The sequence below is a fragment of the Mauremys reevesii genome, linkage group 2, assembly GCF_016161935.1.
Source record: "Mauremys reevesii isolate NIE-2019 linkage group 2, ASM1616193v1, whole genome shotgun sequence".
Lineage (NCBI taxonomy): Eukaryota > Metazoa > Chordata > Testudines > Geoemydidae > Mauremys > Mauremys reevesii.
In genome coordinates, this window is record NC_052624.1 from 193,157,541 (window position 1) to 193,170,781 (window position 13,241).

Here is a 13,241-nt window from a genome sequence, read left to right on the forward strand (position 1 = left end):
AGCTGTAGAGAAATGAAACACTCAGCAGAGATAAGGAAAACATTAGGGCACTGATTTTGATACTCTTATTAATGCAGGGCAACATCTAACTCCCCAAGTACTCCTGTTCATTTCAATAGCACCATTCATGGAGTGGATACTATTCCAAGGGAGAAAAGGTATCAGAATATGTTCTTAAGTTTAAAAAAAATTACATATAAAACAAAAGTAAAACCAAATATGCTTATCTTGTGGACCAAACAAAAATACATGGAAGGAAGTAAATGGTATAGCCTTATTCACAGACATTGCTTTTCTTGAGGGCCAAATTATGAGCTGCTTACTCACACTGACACTCGTTTACTCACACAAGTAGCCCCACTGACTTCAATTTATAGAAGAGTTTGCAGAAAATGTTGAAAGTTGTGAAATGTCTATTTTCTGCAAAAATCATAATTTGGAAGGTGCTTTGTAATACTGTATAGCCAGTGCTGATGAAAATAATCTTAGTTGAAAATATTAGTGATAATTTTCCTTGGCTGGAGTTCATTACCATTATTCACTTTAAGTGGGCTTTCTGCCCTGTGGCACCGACAAGAACCACATTGGTTATCTCCTTTTATAACTTCTAAAGTGGCTTTACATAAAATTTGTGACCCTTGACTGCCTATTTCTACTACCACACACTCATTCTTTTAGGAGGTAAATATAAGATGTCATTGGAGATTGGAGTCCTATTCAATCTTATTCAAGCTGGGTATACCATAACAAGGAAGTGCCCCATTTAACTCAGTGGTGCTACTCAAATAGTAAAGTCTTATGCAGCATGAGTAAGGATGTTGAAAAATGAGCCCAAAGAGTAAAGTAAGTAAGCAGATATGAGGGTGGTTTGAATTGTGTGCTGATATTTAGTTATAGTAAACATGAGCTACTCTGGACTTCTAAGAATTATGTTTAAACAAGAGTTTCAGAATGTTGTAATATGTTGTACACCATCCCCATTTCCACAAGGCTATTCTTCACTTAGCTTTTTATCCCTTGAGATGCAAGGCTTGTCTACATGGTGAGTTTAGACCAGGGGTCGGCAACCTTTCAGAAATGTTGTGCCGAGTCTTCATTTATTCACTCTGATTTAAGGTTTCACGTGCCAGTAATACATTTTAACGTTTTTAGAAGGTCTCTTTCTATAAGTCTATAATATATAACTAAACTATTGTTGTATGCAAAGTAAATAAGGTTTTTAAAATATTTAAGACGCTTCATTTAAAATTAACGAGTGGCCAGGACCCGGGCAGCGTGAGTGCCACTGAAAATCAGCTTGTGTGCCGCCTTCGGCACGCGTGCCATAGGTTGCCTACCCCTGGTTTAGACCATGGCTACACTACAGAGCTTACAGTAGTGCAGTTGCACTACCATAGCACTGCTAGTACAGATGCTCTAAGCCAACAGGAGGCAGCTCTGCCATTGATTTAATTACTTCAGCCCCTGCAAGTGATGGTAGCTCTGTCAGCAGGACATAGTGTTGTCCACACCGGCACTTAGGTTGATGTAATTTACATCACTCAGGAGGTGGCTTATAATTTATGCTGATTTAATCTGTCATGTGTACATAGCCTTAGTGTGCAGCAAGCCAGGATGTGAATCTACAATGCACTAGTTTGATGTGCAGTAACAAGCCATGAGGATCTTGCTACAGTGCACTAAAAGTTCTGTAGCACTTTGATGTATTGCTGTTTGAAACAGGAGTGCACGAGGAAATGTTTAGTGCACTGAAGCAATGCCCCTATGGGATATTACTGCAGAGCAAGCTACTCGCATCCTGTGACAATAAATCCGCAAATTACCCCTCCAGCAGCTGCTAAGCACCCTCTGAAATCAACAGAAGTAGAGCCCACTCAGCACCTTTCAGGATCAAGTCCATTAGATATTTGCAGACTTGGAAGAGAAGTGAGAACATGTTCAGAAACTACTAGCACCTTCTCATTCTCTTGCTATGAGAGTGCATTTCATTTGAGAGAAAATCAGGCCCAAAGCTGCACAGTAGCTGACCTGCCTACACAAAGATGAATATCAGACAGAGAGATCTAAACTTGTAAAGAAAGTCTAAGTGTTTTTTCCCCACACAACTTTCATATAAAAAATATGAAGAACTTTCATACATAAAAGATGAAAGAATAATAAAGGGCTAAAAAAAGGTTGATGTTGACCATGCTAGAAGTATTTTATGAAATATTCTAATTACTAGCCTCAGTCATGCTAATGTAAGTACTACCTCACTGCAACAATGATTCTGAATTATTTGGTTATATTTCAGAAAAAGTAATTAAGATTTAATGTACAATCTGATTATTCATTCATGAGTCTTGATTAAATATAATTTTTATTTTAATTCCTTTGTGACATGAAGGACTCAGGCAATAGTGTGGAGATTTTCTTTATGCTGCCTTTACAGCCAACTGATGCATTAAAACTGGGAAGAAGTTTGTCATAAAAGAAGACTGGTACAGTAAAGAGTGGGGGGGGTGTTCATATTTGCTGAGGTTTTTGGTTTTTTGGGCTGCCTGAGCCGCTTTGTATTCATACATCCATGGCTGTGAATAGTGAGGCGCGGGTGAACTGGTTCATGAAAATATAAAATAAAAACTCCCACCCCACATTTCATCTGAACCTATACCCATCCCCCAAAGAGAACTTTACATTTTGAGGATCGAGAAAATTCAGTTAAAAATTCTCCTCCAGTCTCTCTCTCCTTGCCTTGAATTCAGGGAACTTTGAAGGACAAACCACTCAATGCCATCTGAACGTAATAATCTTTTCTGCTCTCCTGTTAATCAAGCAGAAACCTGCACTGACAGCCTGGTTGCATGAGCAAAGGGAAACAGTGCACATATAAGCTATGGACTGTGTTATACAGGAGGTCAGACTAGATGATCATGTCCCTCTGGCCTTGGAATCTATGAATATGTGAAACTGACTCAGTCTTCTGTTTCCTATTTCACTGTTCCAGCTCTGTTGTCAAACACTGTAAGGAGGGGGTCCAAATGTGTCTGTAATTTTCCCTTGCAATGCTACCATATGATTTATAAAAACTTTTGATGTTTCAGCAAAAACCTGAATATTTTCAGTGAAATTGCAATATTTTCATGAAAATTTCAGTTTTGTCACAAAGCTATTTCTGCCCAAACAACTTTTGATGGAACATTTTTGACAACCTATGTTGAATATGTCTTGTTTTATTATATATAAAGTAGCTTCGAAGACTTGGACCTTACAATCTCAAATGCCACTTTCTTTGATGTTCATAGAAGATGCTCTATAAAGACAGAGCTAGCTATAGCCATAAAGGTAGCTCAGTTTTACATAGGCCCTGAATGTGGCCTCTAAATTAATGTTCCCCAAATCTCTGATTTTAGTATGCAAACCCAATTTCTTGACCATAAAAACAAACAAACAAACAAAAAACACCTTACAGGCTACTTTTGAAATATAACCCAATTCATAACAACAATCATACTTTATCTACATACGTGTTTGGATTGGGAAACAAGAATCTGATCATTAATTAGGAGGGTTAGCGTTAGGAAGGTGTACAGTTCTAAATTTATCCATTAAAATGGCTAAAACAAACATTTTAATACTGTTCATATTAAAAGTTTATACATTTCATATGGTGTTTTTTTCCCATTTTTGCAGTTCTGTATTTAAAAGCAACAGTTTGTAAGAACATAGGTATGGCAATATATCAATAGTAAATAGACCAATGCTATCAGTAAGTTATCTTAAAATTCAGAGCTATCCCACTGATGAATCATAATTCAAAGGGTGCTCACAGGTGCATTTCATGGGCTGTGACCCTGAGGTAAAAGAAATAATAATACTCTCTCTCTCGCAAACCCACACCCCCCTGACACAAAATTGGTTATTATAAAATTGTCAAGCCTGCTGGCAGAATGGAGACCTAATGAGAAATTGGGAATGCAGGGATTTCTGGATGATTTATCATCAGTGTCCTTTCTAAAGTGAGATAAAATGCCTGGAGAGATATGCAGCCCATTGGCTGACCTTGCTGAGATATGTCATAAGAGCAACAGGACCATGAAGCAAACTCTCAAAAGAGTACAAGTCATGTATTTATGATGTGCTTGACCTTACTGAACAGAAAAATGGTTAGCTACCATTGTTGTTGTTCCCTGTGAATAAGAGTAAATTGGAGATAGTAAAGGACTATAAAGTATTCAAAACTGTTGATATATGTAATCCATGACCTAGTTTCTATTACAGAGAAGACCTCCACAATGGGTTGGGGAAGAGTAAATCTAATCTTTTAACAGGTTTATTTCTTTATTGCTTAAATCAAGTTAACAGGGTTATATCACACAGAAAAAAATACAGAAAAGACTTAATACAGGAACAATGAGTCTGTGGGCTACTGAGTCTTATCCATTCTTACTGGAGTCACTAGAAGCTTGGCACCCCAATAGAATTAGGCCCTGGTGTATTGATCAGTCAATGTACTAGGTTCGTGGTCTGGTAACGGACATAGTTCCCATTTGGTATGATGTTCGATTTACAACTATAAACTCAGGCTATAATGATTACATTATAACAATTATCTTCTTATTTCTTAGTATGGAATATGTTTATTTAGCTATATTGCATTTAGCTATCTATATCACAATTTGGAAGTAAAAATGCAGACTTACGTTTATTTAAATAAAGCACATACCGAATTTCAATAGCGTGTTGCTGGTAAATGTTGTTTTACAAATATCTTTTGGGTTTGCTAACAAAATGGTATTTTATGTCAAATTAAAAACACTGAATAAAATTGTAATGCAGTATTGCATGACATATTGCATTTTCAAACTGCTTGTTATAAGAGACATGGGGAACCACTTTTCACTATAAACTTCAAAATAAATCAGACAAACATAACAGTTCAAAATTGAATCTGTACTGCAGTTTATATTTAAATCTAACACTAAGTGGACTCAAAAAGGAAATCTCTCCTTATAGTATACACTGTTAGTGCATATTGTCACTCGTAGCAGCATTGTCAATGCTGAAGCCAACACTACAGGCAGGTTGGCTATGGAGAGTCCAATTTTCAAGGAGTCTAAACAGGTTAAACAAATACTATCTGGATTCTAGAAATGCATTTTGGTGCTCAAGTGTCCAATCCAAAGCTTAAAGGAAACAATGACAGTCTTTCCATTGATTTCAAAAGGCTTTGGATCAGGCTCTGATCTGAATATCTGTATTTAGATAACTGTTTAAGCTACCCATGTTTGAAAACTGGGCTCCGGGTGTAATTTTCCTTTTAATACGTGCAACGTTGAAAGAAACATAAGTTTCATGAAACAGGTTCACTCTATCAGAAAACGTCTAATTGTTTTAAGAAAAAGACAACATCAATGGCAAAGTACTCTATTTCAACTGCACAAAGTCATTAGAGAGGAGATGAACCAGCTGTCTGCCATCTGAAACAGGAATAGGCATCAATGATCCTACCAGCACTGAGGCCCTATCAACACTATAAGAGAGAGCACCAACTTTTTTGCCCCCTGAGGAGGCAATTTGCATTTGAGAGAGGTACGTTTATCAGGCTGTAGTCTCCCCTTCCAAGATGTACCACATGTTAACTAATAGGGGAGGGGATAGGAGAGTGAGGATAGCATTCTGAAGGGACCCCACAGTTGAACATTTCAAAAACTAAAAGTGGTTGGAGTTTTGGGCAATGATTCAGAAGAGTACTTATTTTAGCTTAAGTGCTTCACCTAGCCAGATTATAATCACAACTGCAATAACTTTCTTTTTTAAAATCCTTCAGGAATACGTTTACAATACCACCACAGACCTTAACACTGTTACATTCAAATTTTATACAAATTCATTCATAAATCCTTTTATTATATATTGATCGAGAATGTGCAACTTTTCAACTCCTACATTATAGACTGTACATGAAAAACAGCTCTGTACAGTTGGTAGCCTTGATTAGGCAAAGCAGATTTTCCCAAGACAGCATATTTCCATAATACTTTTTATGCGTCTAGTAATTCACTGCATAGTACAGATGGAGAAATGAGAAATATTTGTAGCAAGCAAACCTCAAGTAAGGCCACATTTCCTTGCAAATCCAGGCAATTTTTAAAAGTACTTCATCACAATAACTCCCCATACCCCCCTTTCCTCTGATAACTAGCTTGTGAAAACAGATATAGTTCATAATGTAAACATATGTATCCACAACTAGTATTTTATATAAGTATTCTGACCTTTAAATTCACATTTATAAGCAATGTTTTGAAAGCATTATTAGCAACAACTAGCAGAATGTATATATTCTGGAATTATCCATTGCTTTTCCTTTTCAAACTCTCAAAGTTAGCAAGCAATACCGTTTATAAATTAATGAAACAGCCACAACAACACTGACAAATTGAGTAAGACAGATTAGCTACTGTATGATCACATTAAATATATAATATATTAATTGAAAAATGGGCTATCCTCCATTGGCATAGGCAGATACAACTCCACTGAAGTCAATAGTATTGTACCAGCTTTTACCAGGCCCTATATTTTCAAAGCAATTCTCAAATGCAAGACACTATATGTTATATTATAGAGACAAAGATAATTTAGTAGCGTAGAGCCATGTTTTTGGAAGGTTTTAGATGACTTCTAAAGTCTCAGATAACAAAATACAGTACAACATGGGAGTTAAGCAGTCAACTACATCAAATTCCTAGTCATCATCCTCCTTCCCCATCCCGCCTGGGATAGGATGAAAATACCAGGGTTATCTACACACAGTGCAATTCCATGCACATAACTAAATCTCCCAGCTAACCATAGCTCAGCTAACTTGGGGTGGGGGGGAGGCATTAAGTAAGGTTTTAATGTAAAATTAAGGGATAATTAGAAAAAGTACAATAAGAAGGCAGAAAAAGTCGAGGGAAACAACAAGGAAGCAGAGAAGAAGGGCATGTTTCTACTAAGTGAAAGTGAATGAATGTGTAAACTTCAAGTTATACATATTTAGTTTCTTATACACCCATCACTGAGGTATCTGAATAAAACTCATATGAAGATTGAATTATTTTCAAACTCAAGCTGTGATTTCAGACTTGGTGTAAGGCTGATTAATTCTAGAATTTACCTTGCAGCAGTCCTCTCAAACTGCTGGGGAGTTAGAGGTGTTTGTTTTTTTGGGGGGGGGTGTTCATTTTTGTTTAATTCCTTGAATCAATCAAATTTGATATTAATTATTGTTATTTTTACCATGGAAGCAACCCGAGGCCACTGAAATTAGGGTCCCATTGCTCTAAGTGCTGTAAAAATGCATGGACAGTTCTTGCTCTGGAGAGTTTAGAATCTAAATCAGAGACAACAGATAGAAGCTGGGAAGGGGGAAAATAATGAGAAATAGAAGTGAAGTGACTGGCCCAAGATCAGTGGCAGAGCCAAGAACAGAATCAAGGCCTCCTGAATCTCAGTTCAGTGACCTATCAAGTGGACCATGTAGAAATACACCAACTATGATGCTGAGCTTAAATCCTATTCTCCAGAATCTCAATAGATTTTCATTAGAAGTCTATGGTAAAAACTGATGGTACAGAGGCAGAAGCCAAGGGGTTAGCACAAATCGCTTAAAAAAAATTGAAATTCCTTTTACAAAAGGAGGTTACAATAGACAATGGATATATAAACCCCCCAAACATTCACTTCTTTCTTTTTGACATCATTGTGTGTTAGCTGATCATCTTGAGCCAACTTGAGCCAATTTGAGCTCAAGAGGTGACCTCATAGCAGTTCTATGGGAGCTGACAGCTGTATGTGGCACTTTGGCAGTCCAGACTCTCTCTAGGGCCATCCTTAATAGGAAGAGCTGGCAGCACTTGGAACACCAAGAAAGATCTTTGCCATTGATTGACACTTCTTGATGTTGCTTATTCTCCTTGACAGGCGTAGCATCACACAGCTTGTCAATCTTAGAACACTTACATTTGCCAGACTGCCAGATGAGTCTGTCCATAAACCCTATTGTGTAAGGGCCAAGTTTTGAACCCCTCACATTAAGGAGTAGTTACTCAAAGGGTTATCATACTGAATTCAATAGGATGTACTGAATGGTGAGGACATATCCATTTTGGCTATAGAAAGACCACCCTTTTTTTAGTCTACGTTGCAAGACAAGATTCTCAAAAAACAAGTATCAGAATGGTAGCCGTGTTAGTCTGGATCTGTAAAAAGCAACAAAGAGTCCTGTGGCACCTTATAGACTAAGCATAAGCGTCTGATGAAGTGGGTATTCACCCATGAAAGCTTATGCTCCAATACATCTGTTAGTCTATAAGGTGCCACAGGACTCTGTGTTGCTTTTTCAAAAAAAACGAGAAAATCTTTTGTAGCACAGATTCAATCTATTTTTTAAATTCTTCACTCTGATAGAATATCAGGGTTAGAAGGGACCTCAGGAGGTCATCTAGTCCAACCCCCTGCTCAAAGCAGGACCAATCTCCAGACAGTTTTTTATCCCAGTTCCCTAAATGGCACCCTCAAGGATTGAGCACAGAACCCTTAGTTTTGTAGGACAATGCTCAAACCACTGAGCTATCCCTCCCCCCATCACTTAAGTGTTCATAAAATAAAATAGAACTATTCTAAAAAATAAATTCCAACAGAAATTAAAAGACCTAACCAAAACAACAAAAAATGCCTAGAGAGACAAGATGGAATGGAGAGAATATCTTTTATTGGACCAACTTCTATTGGTGAAAGAAACAAGCTTTCGGGCTACCCAGAGCTCTTCTTCAGGTCTGGAAAAGTTATTCAGAGGGTATGTCTATGCTGCTATTGAAGACCAGCAGCTGGTCCAAGACAGCTGAGTCAGGCTTGTGGGGCTCGGGCTACAGGGATGTTTAATTGTGGGTTAGATGTTTGGGTGCAGGCGGGAGCCTGGGCTGTGGGATTCCATGAAGGGAGACCAACATGGCTACAAACAAAAATGTCTAAATCATGCTTTCCTCAGTCTACCATTACTAAATGTGGCAAGAATGATTAATCCCTAGCACTCCAAGCCTATGCCTGGATATGGGTCTCCCAAAGTATTAGTTGCATTGTCAGTGTCACAGGAAACAATTAAATAGAGAAAACAAGTGATAGGTTGCCTCAACATGCTCTTCGGGATGTTTTAATATTCCTCTTTTGTAACTACAACAGTAGGTCAATTGGCTTCCCTTGAGGAAAAAAGAAAAAGCCCTAGATTCAATATGGTATTCTGTTCAGTGAAGGATAACATTTTGTTTCAGATTTATTTTAAACAGGTTGTTTCTTTGTTGTAATATTATTTCCCCAGTGCTGTCAGCTGAGTGTTAAAGGACTAGTAATATTTAATTGACCTACTGTATGGCAACAACAGCACAGTTTCAGCTGAAAGACCTTGGGGAAAATTACAGGCTGGTTGACAGTAAGGGAATAACATTTCAATTAAAAAAAAGGTTATATTTACAGATGGCTGCACCTGAACTACTCTTACATAATACCTGAATTGTAAGCACATGGCAATTCATGCAAAAGCTCTCAACAGTTCATGAGCATGATACTGGTCAACTAATATCTTGAAAGCTTTATTAGTAATAGTGCGGTATAAAAAGGTTTTCCACTGGGATAAATATTAACAAGAAAACTGCGTTTTATTTAAAGTTACGGAATATAAGAGTATGAATGAAGAGAGATAGGAAATTGTCAATTAAGTAATTTAGTGTGCTGTGAAAGTTACATACATTACTTGAGATTTCTAGATACACAGTGTGTCAGGACATATATTAACTTATTCATGTAAGTTGGTATAGTCTGCAAACCATGTTTCTGTACTCCATATTGTTCTGTACATCTGCTGCCAGAAATGGCCATCACTTTAAGAACTCATCTCTTGGTGCTAAATAAAGCATTAACTTGCTCTTAAGAGCAGAAGAGATATCATGGGAAACTTTATAAACATTATTTTAGCTAGACATTATGTCTGACATTTAAAAGCTCATCATTTCCTGTTATTCCCCTTCCTGAAGTTCTAAACTTCTCTTGTGACATCACCACAATCTCCACAGCAGTTCAGTAGTGTTATTACAACATAGAATAAGTTACTTCTTTGTGTCTTTATACAAGAAATAAGAAACAGCAGCAGAGAAGTATTTATGAAACAAAGATTGTTTTTTCATACAAATATTTAATAAGCAAAAAAAAGGAAAATCTGTACCTAAAATATTTCACACAATTGCTTTGAAAAAAGAAGCTGTTTAAGAATAATTCCTTTTGCGTTGTCCTTTATTATTCCCTCTTATTAAGTGAATAGTGCTCGACAGATAATCTGTCTCCAAGATTAAAAAATTTAAAGCCTTGTTGGTTCACAGTTGGTCATTTGGGGCTGGTGGGATTAAGCCACCCCAGCAATGACCCAGATTTCAAACCCACTATAGAAACTGCAGCATCAATAGTGCAGCTGTTTCACAGAACCATCCTAGTTGGGGTAGAGCTTCTTCAACATGTGCAGTTCTTCACTGACTGAAATTCACCAGGCCACCACCAAGGAACTTCTTTCTGTTTAAGAGTATTGATGCTCCAATATCTTCTTATTAAATCCTTTTAGTCTCAGATGCTCCTAAAAGTACCAACTCAAACAGTGGAATCCTGGTGGCAGCAGGTGGCACTGTAGTAGTACAGCCACTTTACTAATACTACCCAGTTACTAGAGTGTAGCTGACAGGAAGGACATTCCTATAAGCAGCTAATGGCCAGCTGACTCTGCTGGTCAGTATTGTGTGGCCAAATTCCTGCAGCAGTATTTAGAAATGGAATTCTTAAAAGGACTTTGAACCTTGAGAAGGGTTTCCTCATGATTTTGTGCATTACTAATTGTCTCCTTAACAAAAACAGGGAACGTTAATAAGGCTTAAAGCTTGGAAGTGCTGTAATATTTGGATTTCCATGGTAAAGCTATAAATACAGACATAGTGTTAAAAAGAAAAAAGAGTAGCTGTTGATTTTATTGTGTAATAAAAATGTTTATATTACCATGAGACAATGTTATTTCCTTGACCTTTCACAGTCTAGTGTGCTGTACATTGATCTCTGTCAAGAACATACTATCATGTTTATTGAGATGACCTGGCATTTTAAGGCAATCACTCAGGTTTTTTATGGAGATGATCCATAAAAGCCCCATAAAAATTTGCCACTGTAGAATAAGGCAGCCTAGTGGAACCACATTTTGAAGTGCTTGGGAAACATTACAAAATATTTTTCAACATGGTCAAACAATTTTCATGGAATTAAGGCATGATGCAATAAACCTATTACATTGACCTCTCTGACAATGCAGGATGGTTTCCTACATCACATTGCTCCCTATAGATATGATGAACTGGTTAGTCCATTCCAACTCTTGTTCTCAAGTGATGGGATGTGCACCACTTCCCAAGAGATAACATGCTTCAGCCTGATAGGTCTCCTTGTCAGGATATGAATACAGCATACTTTCATTCGTACTAATTGACTATGAGTTAACAATAATCTTCTATCTGTATAGAGGGGTAGTCATCTTGGTATTCTTTACAACCACAATATATGAAGTCATTTCAGACTCACTAGTCACTTGGCTTTGAAAGTCTCTGGATAGGGATGAAAAGTTAGATTGGATTCCTTTCTGTGCCCCACTGTAAGCTGCTAATCATTATTCTTTGGGTTGTTATGTTTGGGTAATCTTTACCCAAACCTATATACATATATACCCATTACCTATATACATAAGCCCAATTATCTGCTCAAGGTCACTCTGACCCATGATATCCACTTTCCTTTACCTGGGTCCAGGTGGGAGATCCTAGATCCAGTCCTTCTGCTCCAATCACTAGTATTTAACCTACAGTAAAACAGCGTCAATAGGAAAGATTGAGGAAATCCACTCCCCACATCAGAATATCCCATAGCTCAGTGGTTAAAGCACTCTCCTCAGGGGTGGGAGAGACCCCATTCAAATCATCTCCCTGCCTCTGGCGGGGGGAGGGCAATTGAACTTAGGTCTCACACTTCGCAGGTAAGTGAGCTAACCACTGGGCTAAGAGATATAAAGTGGCCTCCTACTCCTGCCCCCACAGTTTGTGTGAAGTGAGGTAGGCACTTAACTCATTCCCTCAAGAAGTGGTTTAGGTACCTAATCTACTTGGTGTTACCATTCATGGATCGCTAGCAGAGAGAGGTACCTCCCTTCAGTCTGGATTTAGTCATCTATCTCCATGAGGGAGTAGGGCTTAGGACACACCCCTGTAATTGGCACCTGTCTTTGGCTAGCTTAGGCAGCTCCCTGTCTAGCTTGTCGGCTTTTGTGGATTCCATTCTTAGGCATTTATCTCCTCCCCATTCACTGTATAGGGAGCCTCTACCTAACTCAGACTTTATCGATTTCTGTGTTGTTTCTAGGCACTTAGAAGTTAGGTGGTCAGCACTGCAACACTTAAGTCTCTTCATGAATCTTACCCTATATCCCCGGTCACAGGGAAGAAACCCAGTTGTACAGTTGGGCGGGCATGTTGATAAGCAGTTGGCACAGCTAGACTTGGATCTGGGTATGACATCCCAAGAGTGTGAAAATTCTGAAATTCTACCCCAGGAGAGTAAAGGGACAAAGACTGCTACGTGTGGAGGTGCACTCAGATACCAGAAAGGAGACAAATGTGCAGCTAGCCATGTAACTGTGACATATACCATTAGTACTCTACTATGTTACCTTTAGAACTCAAAAGCCCCTATACACACATTCCCAGGGGCGGCTCCAGGCCCCAGCACGCCAAGCGCGTGCTTGGGGTGGCAAGCGGCGGAGGGCGCTCTGCTGGTCGCTGCGAGGGCAGCAGGCAGGCTGCCTTCGGCAGCTTGACTGCGGAGGATCCGCTGATCCCGCAGCTTTGGCGGACCTCCCGCAGGCGTGCCTGCGGAGGGTCCGCTGGTCCTGCGGCTTCGGAGGACCTCCTGCAGGCACGCCTACGGGAGGTCCGCCAAAGCCGCGGGACCAGCGGACTCTCCACAGGCAAGCCACCGAAGGCAGCCTGCCTGCCGTGCTTGGGGCAGCGAAATGCCTAGAGCTGCCCCTGCACATTCCTCAATCTCTTTATCCACAGTTTACCCTCACTGTAACTTTAAGTGGTACAATCTGATCAGACACTTAGAGGTTGTTTTTATCCAAAGATAAGATGGGAAGGAAA

At 38.8% G+C, this 13,241-nt stretch overlaps 1 protein-coding gene across 8 annotated transcripts in view; it reads right to left on the reverse strand.

The window, feature by feature from the left end:
- The window catches only part of CCDC102B (coiled-coil domain containing 102B), a 413,274-nt gene that overhangs the window by 86,418 nt on the left and 313,615 nt on the right, over positions 1 to 13,241 (reverse strand). Inside the window, exons 10-11 of one of the 8 annotated variants that reach the window (XM_039523364.1) lie at positions 11,847 to 11,905; positions 11,390 to 11,654 (exon numbers count right to left, since the gene is read on the reverse strand). The exons of 6 other annotated variants lie outside the window; for them this stretch is intronic. In XM_039523364.1, coding sequence (XP_039379298.1) covers positions 11,635 to 11,654; positions 11,847 to 11,905 — 79 coding nt within the window. In that variant the 3' untranslated portion in view covers positions 11,390 to 11,634. Of the gene's footprint in view, positions 1 to 11,389; positions 11,655 to 11,846; positions 11,906 to 13,241 lie in introns of those variants that run through there. One more of the 8 variants, XM_039523365.1, reaches the window with a different exon arrangement.